The 17,345-nt window shown below is 31.0% G+C and overlaps 1 protein-coding gene across 29 annotated transcripts in view; it reads left to right on the plus strand.

Annotated features, from left to right (window-relative positions):
- The window catches only part of LOC115882536 (zinc finger protein 236-like), a 108,429-nt gene that overhangs the window by 614 nt on the left and 90,470 nt on the right, over positions 1-17,345 (plus strand). For 26 of the 29 annotated variants that reach the window (XM_030900658.1, XM_030900663.1, XM_030900669.1 and 23 more), the window contains exons 2-10: positions 3,299-3,445; positions 4,701-4,814; positions 7,201-7,317; positions 13,021-13,155; positions 14,333-14,542; positions 15,226-15,321; positions 15,419-15,532; positions 15,633-15,740; positions 16,275-16,472. In XM_030900658.1, coding sequence (XP_030756518.1) covers positions 3,299-3,445; positions 4,701-4,814; positions 7,201-7,317; positions 13,021-13,155; positions 14,333-14,542; positions 15,226-15,321; positions 15,419-15,532; positions 15,633-15,740; positions 16,275-16,472 — 1,239 coding nt within the window. Of the gene's footprint in view, positions 1-3,298; positions 3,446-4,700; positions 4,815-7,200; positions 7,318-13,020; positions 13,156-14,332; positions 14,543-15,225; positions 15,322-15,418; positions 15,533-15,632; positions 15,741-16,274; positions 16,473-17,345 lie in introns of those variants that run through there. The other 3 variants (XM_030900666.1, XM_030900665.1, XM_030900688.1) reach the window with 3 other exon arrangements.

The raw sequence follows: 17,345 nt of genomic DNA on the forward strand, positions 1-17,345 counted from the left end.
TTTATTATTTTCAGAAGTTTCCTTGTGTTGTTCAATTCCAACAATTTTTCCGTAAAGAGAGGTCTTTTACCAACAACAAACCTGAAAAAATGTCCCGATTTTTTTTTCAAGTTAGTTCTACATGTTTATTATGACTTTCAAAAAAAACGCTTACATTCGCGCAAGGTTATATATACAAAATATCATAGAGTGAACCTTTTAATATACTGTTACATATAAATTTCATCCACCTAGATCCGAACCTGGAAGAAAAAATAAATTTCTTCGGCAATAATTACGTTTTCCATTGATTCGACCGTAGTTTTTATCCGTAATTTTTTGTGCTATAATTTCTTTATTGAAAAAGCTATAAGCTTGCTATGAACATACTGAAGCTATTTTAGGGGCGAGGAACCATCCTCACATTGGGGTGGGGGACAGTTTACAACAATTCAGAGAAAATCTCAACATTGGAGAAAAATTACCAAAGAGAATATTTTTTCAAACCGGCAAAATTTTCTTCGATGTATTTAACACTCCACCCTCAATGCTGCATCATTGTTGGTGCCAAACTATTGAAGATATATTGCACAACTTATTGATATATTCAGATCCTCTACTTTCACATCTGCGACCAAAGCACTCTAAAAATAAAAAAGTAGACTTGTTTCCGGAAGCGAAAGAGCTCTGGTACATGGATGGAGAAGAAATTGAGAATGATTTTTAAGCATGTTATAAGTACCTTACATATTATGTTATTTTGGAATAATATACACCCCACATAAATTATCGCATCACTTATTAATTTGGAAAACTGCAAAGTATTCTTAAAAATTATCTTGGTTAACAATAATCTCAAAAGTTATTTGCATTAATAGCAACTTGTTAAGGAACGGAAAGTATATCATAACTCCGGCAGACCTTAGATTTAAGTTTTTCACATAAAAATGTTTGAAGCGTTTCAAGAATAAATACTACGAGAAATATAAGTGTTGCGAAATTTTTTGTGAGGTGTGTATTATGGTTTCCTTTGTTAAAGTTGAATACGTTTTTTTCGCATATTATCATATTATTTAATACTGTTAAATGATATTTGCCACTTGTGCGTTCTCTTTGAGTTTTGCAGTCTTATCTAATTTATCCCTGATTATTTGAATATTTAGGAATGTTGATTGAGTTTTGACATATTACCGGGAGATAAATGATTGTTCGACAGTAATTTGATAACGTTTTTGGTCCATAAGAGCTATAAACTCTTCGTAAATAAAAAAAATATACCTGTAAAGTCCTTTTATAAAACTTCGTATGTTTTTGACCTTCCATTACGCCTTTTTTTACTCTTTTCGCCCTGTAGCAAAAATTCCTAGTCGTATTATTTAATTTCTGCCAAAAAATGTCAGCAAGAATAGTGATAACTGAAGAAAAATGCCAATGTCCCACTATTTTAGTTTTCGTTACACTGTGCGGCGCTCTGCATCGCCACGAAATCCTATGCGGCTCGAAGCAATTCCAAAAAACAACTAGAATGAAAAATCTGTTATTTGTAAACTGTTTGCTGCATCGGTCTGTGGGCTTGCAACAGCTTAAAAATAACAGTATATAAAATAAGCAGCTTTTTTAAAACAGTTGCAACTGTTGCGAGCATAACGCCTGGCGGTCGAGATGACCAGTGTGGTAAAGTAACGCTGCTGCATCGGTCGATTTCGATGCTGGGCCCGCAACAGGTTGGAATAACGTATAGAAAATAAGCAGTTGTTTTAGATAAATTGATTTTTAACCTGTTACGAGCATAACGGGCGGCGGTCGAGATAAGCGGAGTTTGAAAATAATAGCTTTTTCGCCCGTGTGGGTCGATCGCGATGTACGGTGGCGTTAGAATTCAATTATTTAATTTTTAATACATATTTTTTTGGCGTGAAATAGTTTGAAAGTGGTTTTATTTTGTCGGATTTCTGGGTATTTTTTGGCATTAATAAAGAATAATTGCATAATTAATAATAAAAATAATTATTAATTACAACTGAATTAAAGAAAATTGTCTTGATTAAGCTTGTGTTATTAGAATCGTTTTGAGCAAGTTTATTTTACTATTTGGTTTCTGCTAATTTATTTTTATATATTTATTTACATTTTAAAGTTTTTATTTTGTAAGTTTCAGTCGAGGTTTCAGAACTTAGTTAATATGTTTCAGTTGCTTAGTTATTTTTATTAATATTTTTAAATATGAACTTTCATTGTTTTTGCTACGTTTTAAAACTTTTCAAAGACAATTTTACTTGCCTGTCACCAATAATAAAAAAAAACAACGCTTTATTGTACAAAAAGCCAAAACAGCTTCATCGACAAAGCATTCACAAAACAAAATAGCACTAAAACAAATATACAAATAATAAAAAAAAAATTAAAAAATGTCATACAATACAAATCAATTCAAAAAAAATTACGTCATAAAATTACAAATAAAACATAGATGGACACTGCAGAACACAGGCGTATCTAGAAAATTTTACAAAAGGAAAACTGTAAATGGATAAGATCATGTTATATATCATAAAATCAAGAGTTATAAAATATTAAATATTAAATACTAGACCTTTAACCAGTGTGTGAGATGATCAAAATTTTAAAATTCAAAGTTGTTCATGATTAGACATCAACAAAAAAGTGATGCTCCGGCCGAGATTCGAACTCCGGTCTCTCGCTTCATAGCCTGACTCTCCACAGTAACTTGCTTAGCGATAGTTCAATGACGGTATATAAACAAAAAAAACAGGTTCATTACAATATCTTGACGATTTGAACTGGCGCGCGGAGCGCGCTGACCAATAACGCCTGTTATCACCTATGACGTAGCGACCAACCTGCGCAATATCATACCTTGTTTTCTTTGTACCATGGGTCGCGACCGTTGCAAGAATAGCGCCAAATAGTGTTTAAATTGTCTTTATGGGCACATTCCAATCTAAACTTGTTTCATTTATCTATGTTTAAAGTAATAAATGGCTAAAGAATTGGTTTGTTAGCCGACTTTTGAAAAACTTTATTTGGAAAAATTGTTTTAATTTTCTACAAATTTGCCAATCTTTAGTCATCTATTCAAATCAAATTTAACCTAAATTAATCTTGTATAATATCCAGTGTTACAAAGTGTAAAAATGTTGAAAATTTTATTTTTGAGGAACGTTCACTCATTATGCTAAACGTCATCTCTATTACAACATCAACACAGTGTGATACTGTTTATTACAAAATGACATTTTTTCTTTGTTTAATGAAATTCTTTTAACAAACTAAGGTTCGATTTTATTTTTCTTAACAGTGAACAGCTAGGATTCACAATGAAAAGATTCACTTGTTCCGAATGTTCGTGTGAAATTTTAGGCGAACGGAGGTATCTCATGCACATGGAGAGACATAAACAAAAACACAATCTAGCAAATCACATAAAGATGCACAAAAAATCCAGGTAAGCATAGTCAATGTTTGTATCACAACAACAATGTACGCTATCTATATTCTGTATATTTGTGTGTTTACGAGTTCCCAGTAATTTTTATGTTTTTACCATATAAACTACAAAAAATAATTTTAATTATATTAGCGTTATATTAATAATTCTAGAAAAACACTGAATTTATTTTATATTAAGCCACACTAAAAAGAAATTATAGATGGGAGTCAACCAATTGCCGATTGTTACCGGCGGTTCTCAAATTGTTTTTTTTAGTCTTTTCAAAGTTAAATAACTCGGCTATCTTTAGTTTATTTTAAAAATGCTAAATAGAAAATATGTTTCTTATGCCGTCCACCCTTTGAAATACTTGCACTTATTTTTGATACATCTTGTATTAAAAAGATCGAGATCTAAACTCGAAAAATAGATATAAATCTATTCTATCAACATGCAACAATAAATTTAGAAACCTGTTATTTTAGAGTATCTGTCAAATTTGACATTTAAAGTAATAAACTTAGATCTTATAAACTTCGTGGATAAGTAAATTCGCTTCATTTTTGTTGAAGACTTTCAAATAAAAAATAATCGTATTTAAGATAATTACAAAAAACCTAATTTTAAAAAGTTTTAACATCCTGTAACTCTAAAACTATGCATTTCCATACCCATGGTTATAGGAACTTTTTTTCATATTTTTTGATGAGAAATCAAGGAGTACTTATTTAAAACTTTTGCAAGTTAATGATATTAAATTTTTTTAAAGGTTGTTATTAGACTTTGTTCAAGACAAATTAATAAAATTGCGTTTATCTCATCAAGGAGGCCGAAATCGACAAAATATCAAGAGACAACTTTTAATTGGCACTAAACTGCTTACACTATTTCGAAAACAAGTGAATAAAAAGTCAGTGGTGTACATTCTTTTTTTAGAAAAATATTCCAGTGACTACCCATATGCACGTCCCTGGTGAATATGTCGACTCTTAGCTTTAAAATATGTCGCATTTATAGTAACTTTTACCCTCAAAATTTCATTCGAAACGCTAAAAGTACTTTGAAGAAAATTATAATAAATCTTAAAATATTAAGACTGTAACACCCTATAGCTACGAAACAAAGCAGAATCGGACTTTGGGTTAGGTTATGTTTTTGGTTGTTTTGTTGTGTGTTATTCTCGAGATTAACCGGGTAATGTCGACATTAACCGGACATCGGACCTTAACCGTAACATATACACTTGCGAATTTGAATATGTATATTACAGCCCAACACGCACTGTTTTGGACATTGAACCAATTAGTGTGGAACATGTTAATGAAGAAAACAATATTTCAGAGGAAAATATAAATGCATCGTCATCAGATACTAAACAAGAACTGTGAGATTTTTTTTAATATTTATGTTACATATTAAATATTAATAAATCATAACAGATGCAAGTTATTAATATTAATTATTTTTGTTTTTTATATTTTATACACTCAGATGTAAAAAAACGCAACGCAGAAAATTTTGGTCAAAATTGAAGTGTTATATTTTTATTATTGTTAACCCTATTTTCATGATTTTTCACTAAGGTTGTATTCCGTTGCAAAACCAGGCGAACCAGACCGGTAAACTACGGTAAAGAGCGGTTCCTGAAAAACATCGGTTTGATACGGAACGGTTTGTGTAAAATACTGGAAACGTCAAATGTTGACGTTTTCTAAATTTCTATTATAAATATATCTTTAGTGCATTTTTAATGTACCTATTCTATGCTTTTACATTTGCATATACACTAAACTACTAAAGATACAGTCCTGGTTTTAATAAACATTAATAATGATAACAGAACTAACAATATTAAAGAAAAGATCTGTAATACTCGAGTATACAAATATAAAAAAAATTGTAAAATATACCCTAATACTTTGTGATGCTTCCCTTGGCTGCTATAACTGCCTGTATACGTCCGTTCGTACTGTCATTGAGGCTGCATATATCATATTGCATTATGCTTCCCCATTCTTCTTTAAGAACCAAGCGATGTTCATTTAATGAGGCTGGTACCGCTTCGCGACCTTTAACCCTCTTACCAAGCATTTCACAAAAGTCGAACATGATCGGCAGTTCATGGTAGTATATAGTTCACAATAACACAGATTATACAGATTATAAACTTTGTTTTTTCTTTATTGTTTTTCGTGGTTTCAATTTTCGGAATCGGGCACTAGTTAGGTTACTAGTTTGCGCACATAGCATGCCCACTTATGGCCTCTAAAATTGTGCACAGCGCCTGACCGGCACAGTTATTAGAGAGATATCGGAAAACCGAATAGCGTCATGCAGTATTTACGCGTACCTTATCATGGTTACGATATGCGCGAGTCAATTTTTAACGCAACACCCGCTAATAACGTTACCGCCTGACGTAATTTGCATCAATTACACCAAGCGCTATTTCTAAATAACGTTTAAAAATTGCTTAAATGGGCCTGTGCGGGTATTTGACAACCGGGGCCGGCCGGCGAGATCTTTTATTTTAGGTTATGTTTGAATTGTTTTGAATTATTACTTTAGTTTTATTAGGTAATTTGATATTTAAGTAGCTGGGATTAGTTTTAATTAAATAAATATGGCCCAAAAGATGGATTCCACCTCTTCCAATATTAAAGAACCTATAAAGAGGCTTAGGTTTACAGCAGATGACAACTTAGCCCTTCTAAGAGAATTTGTTGCTTGTTGCCCTAAACCTACTGGCAGACGTTGAACAATAAAGCACTGGAAATAAGCACTTTAGCCCTTTAGTTTTAAAATACCTAGTAAACAATTTCAAAGTTTTAAATTCAAAGTTAGGTTAAGTTTAAATAACGGACGCGACCCGAATAGAATTCTTTCCGATCCGATAACTATAAATGAAGAGAGTTAATACCACCTCACGTAAAAGAAATAACACCTGGCCTACAATATTAACATCCATGCACGCTATTCGGTTTAGCGATATCTCTCTATTACGCTGTTTATTGTTATTTTACGCGAGTTTATTTTTGCGCACAGGAAATTTTACTTGTTTGCACATCGTCATAAAAAACAATTTTTGTACCACGAATTAGGGATAAGATTTTTATCTGTATACATATAGTATACCTAATCTGTGACAATAATCACCAAAGCCGGCTTATCATATTGAAAAATAACTTTAAAAAGAAATGATAATTAAAAAAAATGTAAATTGATGGTGGCAAGTTCATTTCGCTCTCAAAACAAAATGCTCAGGAAACATGGTTCTGACTGTAAAATTATATTTCAGGAAAATTTACACGCGAAATTATTGCACAGGGTGTTTTAAAGTTAGAGTAAAAAACAACCCCTCGATTAACCCTGTATAAAATGCCAAATACTAAAGTTTATAAAAAACTTAGTTTACGAATTAAAGTTGATATAATTATATACAGTTTGTTAAAAAAATCATGAAAATAGCGCTTAAAATAACAAAAATATAACACTTTAAATTTGACCAAAAAATTCTCCGTTGCGTTTTTTTTTGCATCTGAGTGTAGAAAATCTATATTAAAATTTAATATGGTTGCAGCCCAACAGATACTGTCGATAATACCGAATCAGTAATTTTGGATAACGTTAAACCAGAAAATAATCATTCAGAAGAAAGTATAAATGTATACTGTGTACATATTTTTTTCTAAATACATACTTGTGTTTTATTTAATTATTATATTTGATGAATCGATTATAATTATCAATTTATTTTTATTACATTGTAGCACATCCAATGAAGCTTCTAACAAAAACTCAATAAGCATAGTAGACATTGAAGAAGATAATAATAAAAATGATAGTGGCGATAAAAATTTAAATGGGATAGAAGAGACTGTAAATTTGTAAGTGTATTTATCATTTTTGTTATTTTTATGTTATATGATATAAATCTATACTCACCTTCACGAAAAACGGTAATTGTGTTCTAGTGGACCGATTTTGATGATTTTTTAAGCAATTTGTAGTGACATTATTTGAGTTATTGTTATTGTTTTAAACTAGTGATGGGCAAAACTGTTATTTTTAGATAACAGTTGAAGCTGTTATAGTTATTTATAAAAAGCAGCTTAAAATAACAGCTTAAAAATAACAGTTTTTTTAACTCAACTTTTTGGAACACCCCCAAAAATTTCAAAATATGTAAAAAAACAAAATAAATTATGCGTGTCCAAGCGTTTTTCCGAAAGACTAACCGTTTTTTAAATAACAAATATTGTAATATTTGAGGGGCGTTTTCACCCTCTTGAAATTTGAGATTCGAGAAACCCCTCCTTATCGAACCTCAACCCCATAGTCAATCCGTTTTCCAAAAATCAGCTTTAAACGTCAAGCAGTTTAAGCAAAATCGTGATTACTCTATGGTCATATTTTATGAAACACCCTGTATATATTTTTAAAAAATCTTAAAATATGTAAAACAACAAAATAAAATATACCTGTTTAAGAGTTTTTCCGAAAAACTCACCGGTTTTTAAATAAAAAATAGTCTAATATTTGAGGGTGGTTTCACCCCCTTAGAATTCGAGTTTCGAAAAATCCCTTCTTATCGAACCTCTACACCCTAAAGTCAATCCGTTTTCCAAAAATCAGCTTTTTACGTCAAGGGCTTTAAGCAGGATCGTGATTAATCAATGACCAAATTTTTCAGAACACCCTGTATACATTTTTAAAAAATCTTAATATATTATTCTGAAAATTTTTCAGAATAAATAAATACTTAAATATTGAAACTTAATAAGTAAGTACTGAAACATACAGCACCATAATATCTCGACCTCCGCCCGTTATGCTCGTAACAGGTTGAAAAAAAATGTTTCTAAAACAACTGATGCGTTATTCTCCAACCTGTTTCGAACCTCCATCGACTATCGACCGATGCAGCAGCGTTACTTTCCCACTCCGATTATCTCGACCGCCGCTCTGTTATGCTCGTAACAGGTTAAAAAACAACGTATCTAAAATGACTGCTTCTCCAACCCGTTGCGAGCCTCCATCGACAATCGACCGATGCAGCAGCTTTCCCACTCCTGTTATCTCGACCGCCAGGCGTTATGCCTGCAACTGTTTCAAAAAAGCTGCTTCTTTTATATCCTATTATTTTTAAGCTGTTGCAAGCCCCACACGACCATCGACCGATGCAGCTATGTTCGCCGCGCCGCGCCGTAGCGCATTCCCCACTCCGTTGTCCGTTGTATCTCGCCGCCTGTATCGATGGTTGTCGAAATAACATGTTTTCCATTCATAATCCATACTAGTTGTTTTTTGGAATTGCTTCGAGCAGCATCGAATTTCGTGGCGGTGCAGAGCGCCCACTTCGTTTCACGAACGGTCGATCTCTGCGTATCGTTATTTTATATCTGTTATTGTTTAAAAGTGGTAACGGTTGTGTTATGTTATTTCTAAATAATTGTTATAAAATAACAGATAGTTAAATAACAACCCATCACTATTTTAAACGCAGATTTAACTCCAAAGTCGGAATTATGGCGTGGTTTGCATCCAAAATTAAGAAGTAGATTGAGTAAAGTTTTAACTTAAAATATGTTAAGTTAAAAAATTGATAAAAAACATAGAACTCTATTTTATTAACATGCAACAAAAGTTAAAAATTTAGAAAAAAAATAAAAAATTTAAATTTAGAAACCTGTTATTTTAGAGTATCTGTCAAATTTAACATTTAAAGTAATAAAAAGATAAAAAAATGAGTTTGTCGGTCGAATTTTCAAATCAAATTTAATCTAAACCTAAAAAGTTACACTAGTTGAACATTTCTTGTTGAACGTAATTCGAACGGACAGATGATTCATAAAAAGGACGAGTTTGTTATTTTAAGTAAAGTGAAAGATAGTTCATAGATAAATGAAACAAGTTTAGATTGGAAAGTGCCCATAAGGACAATGTAAACACTATTTGGCGCTATTCTTGCAACGGTCGGGACCCAAAGCTTTTGAAAATTTCGGAGCGGTTCGGCTTTTTCAGGAATTATATCGCCAAATATTATTTATTCAAATTTATTATTATTTTCTTTTAATTTTATAAGAAAAATACAGTGTGTTGCATACAAGAAACTTTATTTTATATGTATGAAACTTTGGAAACCGACGCGACGTTATGCCACGATCCAGTTCACGTTATTCCACGATGCTTTTTCCAGTTCACAGTTCACAGCACAGCTTTTTAAGTTTTTAATGCCACTTTTTTACAATTATCACGGGTTTGAGTAAATAAAACTTAAATTAAACTCACAAGATAGCAATAATTACTTTGAAAATGGACGCTTTAAACACTTTTATATTTTATAATTTTAGAAGATTCATACTTTGACAAGAGATATGGACAAGAGAAAATTATTTCTGTTTTTGTTTGCGGTTGTTCCTAGCAACTGCTATATCAGCGCCAGATAGCGTACAACGGTCGCGACCCAAAACAATTTTTTTCACAACCAAACCAAAACAATTGTGCGACCTAAAATTTTGACGGGCATTCCAATCTATTTTTTTTTCCTTTATCTATGAGATTGTTGACAGAAAAGACGTTAAATCGGATATTATTTGAAAAAAATCGAAATAAAAAAGAAACTTCTACGCTCTCTATCTCAGAAACGAAGCATTTTAGGATATGAATTTGTACGTATTTTTATTCTCAGTATTATTAGAATATCTTATACTTAGAGTATCATAAAATTGTATAAATATTGATTTTTTATAATCAGAAAAATATGTTGTAAAACATGATGTAAAGCACACCGGACTACCTTTAGAGAGTTTATAGGAGTATGTATAAATAAATAAATTATACAGGGTGTCCCATTATTCCGTGGACATAGAACTACTACGTATTTTTGGAATCAAAATAAGTTTATAGGACACAATTTGCCTCTATACAAAAGTGCTTCGTTTGTCCGCTTTAAATTTTTTTCACATATCTTAAGAACCGATATTCCGATTCGAATGAGATTTTGGGTGTCTATGTTTTGCTAAGTGCTCTAACTTTCAGAAAATTCAATAAAAAGTACAGAAATGGTGAGAACTACCCCCACTCCTACATAAATTTTAGTATAAATATTTTTCAACTCCACCGACGGCCGATTTTCTTTTCGTAAAACGGTCCCTCTAGTATTTACTACATTTTTATCTCTTGTAAAAAATCGCCAACGTGCATACTTTTTTAGGAAAAAAAGAAAAAAAATATTTTTCCAAAACTGACTTTGACATTTTCCAAAAATTTTGTCAATTTGTTAATCAATTAATTTTGGCGACAGATTGTCACATTAAGTTATGGAGGCGCCTAAAATCTATTATGCTATAATAATCTAGTTGGCGAAAATATGGAATTTTATGTTAGTATCACAAATTATATTTGACGATAAGCTTTTGTAAAAAGCTTAAAACGTTCGGGTCTATCTTTGTTTGATGCCCTCTAACGGACAAACGAAGCACTTTTGTAAAGGTAAATTATGTGCATTTAACTTATTTTTATCCAAAAAATACGTAGTTATATAGCTCCCTGTATATTTTGTAGGTCTGCTTTGGAAAAATAAATTCTTCGAATTTTTTTTTTCACAAAAACTATGCGATATGGCGTTTTTTACAAGAGACAGAAAATGTAGTAAATACTATAGGGACCATTTTACGAAAAGAAAATCTGTTGTCGATGGAATTGGAAAATAATTATACTAAAATTTATGCAGGGGTGGGGGTAGTTTTTACTCTTCCCGTATTTTTTCTTGATTTTTGTGAACGCCAAATGTTAAAGTACTTAGCAAAACATAGACACCCAAAATCTCATTCAAAACGGAATAACGGTTCTTAAAATATTTGAAAAAATGTGTTTATTTTCTTAAAGTTTGATGACCTCTAGCGGACAAACGAAGCACTTTAGTACAGAGGTAAATTGTGTCAAATGAACTTATATACAGGACACCTTGTATATACAGGGTGTCCCAGGCTGAGCGTGCCTTAGAAGTTTCTAGAGAACCACAATATCTAGACCGGAGATTTTTTGCACATCATTGTTTCACAACGAGATATATCGATTAAAAATATTTTTAATATGGCGGCACTTTCTTATTTTAAATGGGTGCCTCCATTGTGTTTATTACATACTTAAATTCTCTTTAATTTTTTTTGAATTTTGATATCAAACACTCTATACCTGACATTAACCGTTTTTGAGAAAAAAAAATATTTAAAATTTTGAGGAAAACCGCCTCTTGTCAAAAATAGGGGCGGGTGTAGGTCTGTCCGAAATCAATTTTGTGATTACCACAAGCCACTGTGCCATAAAGAGAAGACATGTGGCTATCTATTTCAAAAATTAAATTGTTTGAATGTCATATAATAATGGCTGCAGCTGTCATGGAATTGAGCGATTAAAAAAGCATCATAAATCATTTTTTTCAAATGGAAACCCATTTTTTTATTTCACTAGTGAAAACGCTTTTCAATTCGTTACTTTTTGACTATACATGTTCCTATACCTAAAATAAATCGTTTTTAAGTTATTTAAAATTAGTTTTAAAGCGCATATTTTTCTTGATTTTAACAAGTAGGCTATGACTTTAAACGTCAAGTGATGTAAAACAATAGATCTGGCCATATCGTATTGTGACTCTTTGTTCAAAAAGCAGTATGTTGTATGTTATCGATCATCATTTGCAAGTCAACTTTGCGTTTTTTTTCTCAGGGTTGATACAGTACATTATTAATATAATTAATAATATCAACTATTAGATATCACTAAGCAGCGAAAATACAAGATATATTTTTATAAATACACTTTTTAAACTTTTAAGGAGGCTTTAAACTTTAAGTAACAGTATTTACAATATAGGAAATTCAAATAATTTGTTTTCTGACAAATGGAAATAAATTGTTTGACTTTATGACACTTAATGTCAAAGGAAGTTAGCTAAAATCAAGAAAAATATACGTTTTCAACTAAATCTTAAATAACTTAAAAACGATTTATTTTTGGTATAGGAACATGTATAGTTAAAAAGTAACGAATAGTAACGAAGGTTTCCATTTGAAAAAAATGATTTATGATAACTTTTTAAGCTACCGTCATTATCATATGACATTTGAACGATTTAATTTTTGAAATAGATAGCTACATGTCTTCTCTTTATGTCACAGTAGCTGTAGCAATCACTAAGTTTGACTTTTTAGCTAAGTTTTTTTCGTCCAAAAATTTTAAATATTTTTTTTCTCAGAAACGATTAATGTTAGATATAGAGTGTTTAACATCAGTATTCATAGAATTTTACAGAGAGCGTAAGTATGTAATAAAAAATAGGGGCGGCCATTTAAAATAAGAAAGTTGTAGTCAACTTCCGGTATTTCCGGAAGTGCCGCCATATTGAAAATATTTTTAATCGATAGATCTCGTTGTAAAACAATGATGTGCAAAAAATCTCCGATCTAGATATTGTGGTTCTCTAGAAACTTCTAATGCACGCTCAGCCTGGGACACCCTGTATATGAAATTGTAATTTGTTAATAAGAATTATATACATCTTGCAAATTTTAATATGTATATTACAGCACAACAGGCAAATCTACACAGCACAAAGGCACTGTTTTGAACGTTGAACCAATTAGTGAGGAACATGTTAATGAAGAAAATAATGTTTCGGAAGAAAATATAAATGCGTCATCATCAGATATTAAGCAAGAATTGTGAGTAATTTTTTAGTATTTATGTTACATGTTAATAACTTAGTCTTTATATTCTAAGATTGAAATACCTGTTCTATCACCACCTCCTCCACACAAGGCCATTCAACCTTTTCCAATATGGCGGAGATAGAAGTGCTTTATTTGGCGCGTATTTTAAACCCTGTTTTATTTTCAAATATACATTTTTCACACAAATGTCGGGTTAGATTACGTAATATTTCACTAATTTTTTAATATACAGGGAGTCTAAAGTTCTCCACATAAGTATGGAATTGTTTGTATTATTACTTTTATGAAAACATCAGTTAGTTACTTTTTATAAAAAGGTCTGCTTTCTCAGAAAATAGGTAGGTAGTGTTAAAATATTCAAACTTGAGGTAGCATATATAGGGGGTGTTCAAAATCATCGGAAAAAGAAATAACCAGAAATATATGACAGAAAATAGCAATATAAACTAAATATTCAATTGCAAACACTTACCTACCATAGTTTAGAATTTACTGAACGTTTGATAAATATATACTATTATGGACAGTATAGGAAGTTACTTGTCTTAGTAAAAGCCTTGGTAAATGCTCTTGGAATTATAAACTACACTGACTTGGATCAAAAAATATGCAATATTTTTTCTATGTTTTGCAGCATTACACAAATGGGAATAAATTTAAACTATAATAGGTGAGGATAATTAAAAAATATAATATGTGTTTCAAGATTTTATATAGAAAAAAAACTAAATACCTTTTTGGGGGTTCGTAAGTAAAACTTCGCTTAGCTTTCTTTACTCTTTCTCATTACATAGGGCATTGTCTTTGTGGTAAAGACGTCATTCCTTTTTTCACAAAAGTTTGAAGTTTTCTATGTGGAATGTCTGGTTTGGATTTTTATTACACTCTTATTTTATCACGATTTTCTGATCACGCCATGCACTGAACACTAAGAACTAAACAAACGTGTTGCAGAAGCACAACAAACTAGAGATAATTAATTATTTCTGGTATGCAATCGGAACGAGAAACCACTACCGGCTTTTCAGGTTAAAGGTAAACAATTTAAAAATGTACTGCCTTCGCCGCCATATTTGCCTTGCGCATATCATGTTGATTGGCCTTCAGTCGAGGGGGTGGTGGTTCTATACATTTATAATTCAGTTCTATTTTAAAATTACTTTACTAGAACAAAAAAAGTGCGGATGAAGATGTATCACTGTTCCATGTGTGACTACAAAACGATACAGATCTGTAACTTAAAGCGACACAAGCAAGTTCACTTGTCATGGGACGAACGATATCCGTTTGTTTGTACGCACTGCGGCAAGAAATTTGCTACTACTATCAAGTTAAAACAACACATATTGCAGCATCATCATTTTTTTATTCATTCCAGGTAAATTATTGATAGTATAAGTATTATACCTAGAGCATATTATGTACTTTTGTATGAATACGATCCTCCTAATTACTGTGTCAACAAACAGGTTATTCTATTATTACATTTTTATAGTTACAGAATGAAGATTTTTACTATCAGACTTTCTTTCTTATGGATGTTATTTGGAATATTCTATTTTAATGTAAAGGTCTTGATTTATTTGTTTGCAATTATTTGAGGGGTTATGAGTTTGAGGAATCATGTTCTATACAGTTACTTAACTAAGTTTTTAAATATTGCCGTATTATCGATATATTTTTAAATTTTACCGTCATTATAGCAAGACCTTTTAACATCTTTCTTGCCGGATCTGGCCGAACACCGCGTTCTGGACATGATAGTTTCCGAATAAATTTCGAGACATTTTTTGATTGGTTGGGATGAAAATATCAGTTGGCCAGTTTCGTAAATCGACGAAAATTATATTATACATCCTAAAAATATCATAAGTATCATGAGTCACTAGCAAGATATTTCATGTTACGAGCTTACAGAATCGCACCTCTGACTACCTTTAGAGAGTTTATAGGAGTAGGTATAAATGAATATGTTATATTTATGAAATTGGAAATTTGTTAATTGGAATTATATATATTGGAATTATATACATCTTGTTAATTTTAATATGTATGTTACAGCGCAAACACTGCTTTGAACAGCGAACCCATTAGTGTGGAACATGTTAATGAAGAAAATATAAATGCGTCATCATCAGATATTAAGCAAGAATTATTGTGAGTACTTTTTTAGTATTTATGATACATATTAGGAATTAATACAAGTTATAACAGATACAAGTTATTAATTTTAATTTTTTAAATATGGTTATAGCACAACGGATACTGTCGTTAATACCGAATCAGTAATTTTGGATAATCTTAAACAAGAAAATCATTCAGAAGAAAATATAAATGTATCATCATCAGATATTAATCTAAAACTGAAGTAGGTATATTTTTTCTAAATACCTACTTGCGTATTAATTTAATTATTGTATTTAATGAAAATCTTTTATAATTATCAATTTATGTTCATTACATTGCAGCACATCTAATAAAGCATCTAACAAAAAATCAATAAGCATAGTAGACATCACAGAAGAAAATGATAATAGTGATGAAAATGTAAATGTGATAGCAAAGATTATAAAGTTGTAAGTATATTTATCATTTTTGCCATTTTTATGTCAGAAATAATGTCAATCGCTGACCTGGACAAAGGCATTCCCATGCAAATTGTAAAAATGATGAATAAGTTTCCCCTTTTTATTCTACAGAAAAATGTATTTGAAACTTTTTAATGAACTCCTTAAAATGAAACCTAGGATTTACCAATGAATTAACACATATATACTTTTCTAATGAAACTCGCCTTTATTTTTTTACTAGAATCCGAAAATCAATTAATATATAGGGCGTTCCATTACAAAAAACACAACTTTAATGTGTAACTTTTCTTGGGGACACCCTCTAAAAATCTGTATAATTTTAGAAAATGCTTTAAATTGACTTACATAAGTTTACAAAATTTCACTTCAATACAAACTTTCGTTCTCTAACGAAAATTTTTTCGACACTAACTAAAATAAATGACTTAGTTTTACATGAGAATTCAAAACTTTTTGTAGTTGAGGAACTGCGTCGCCAGGTATTTTTTATGATTTTGATGGTATTTCTTTATCTAATAGGGGGAACAATTCCCATGTGGTTTATAAATGTAACAAATGTGGCTTTCAAAGTATGAGAAAAAATTTGTTACTAAAACACGTGCAAAAACACCTACCACTCGAAAAAAGAAAACGGCACCAGTGCCCAACTTGCGGCGGCATGTATTCTAATCTTAACAGTTTTAAGTTCCATATGAGGGTTCGACATAATCAAGTCAGGTAAGTTTGAGTACTATTAACTTTATAGATAAAGCTATGGCCCATATCCGAACTGTACAGGATGGGTAAAATTCGACGCTTTTAAAGGGTCGAATTTTGATATCGGTGTCTGAAGCTCATTTTTTATGAAAAACATGATGGTGAAAACCGCACATCGATATCTGTTACCGTTTCGGAGCTACGGAGTGTTTTTCAAAAATGTGCATTTTTAATAAATCGCTGTAACTTTTTTGCTATGGAAAATTTTGTATTTTTATGAAAACATTTCCTAAGTACTTTTTTACGTAGAATTTAATCGTTTAAGTATATTTTTTTTCAAACTAATAATTTAAGAATTATCAACTGAAAATTTGATTTTTTATATGGGTCACCCTGTATATTTTTAATTCATTAAAAAAATTAAAATTACCTTTCCAAAAATATAGCACACTTGATATTCTACTCGATTCCTCTACGAGATATAGAGTAGTTTATAAAAATTCACCCATTTTGAATAAGTAGGCTTTGAACGCCGCCGGCTGTAATGCAAAAAAATACTAGCTGTGAGCAGCAATTAAAACGAAAATAATATTTGCAATGAGAGATGCAGAATTTTAAAACAATTTAAACTGTATTTAACTACACCAACACGTTTAAACTACATTTAATAACAATAAAAATCAATAGCAAACCGAGACATGAGATTTTGCTACAGGTGTTATACAATTATACATATCAACCGTCTTCTGTTATAGACAGACGGAACCGTTTTTGAACAATTCTCGCGAAATCCATTAACTTACTGGAGATGAAAGATACCATCGCATAACCGCTAAGTATTTCTAATTCTTCTCTACATTATACGGGCAATTTAAAAATAAAAACCTTTATTCT

This window comes from Sitophilus oryzae, unplaced genomic scaffold, assembly GCF_002938485.1.
Source record: "Sitophilus oryzae breed Bouriz unplaced genomic scaffold, Soryzae_2.0 scaffold_177_pilon_pilon, whole genome shotgun sequence".
Lineage (NCBI taxonomy): Eukaryota > Metazoa > Arthropoda > Insecta > Coleoptera > Curculionidae > Sitophilus > Sitophilus oryzae.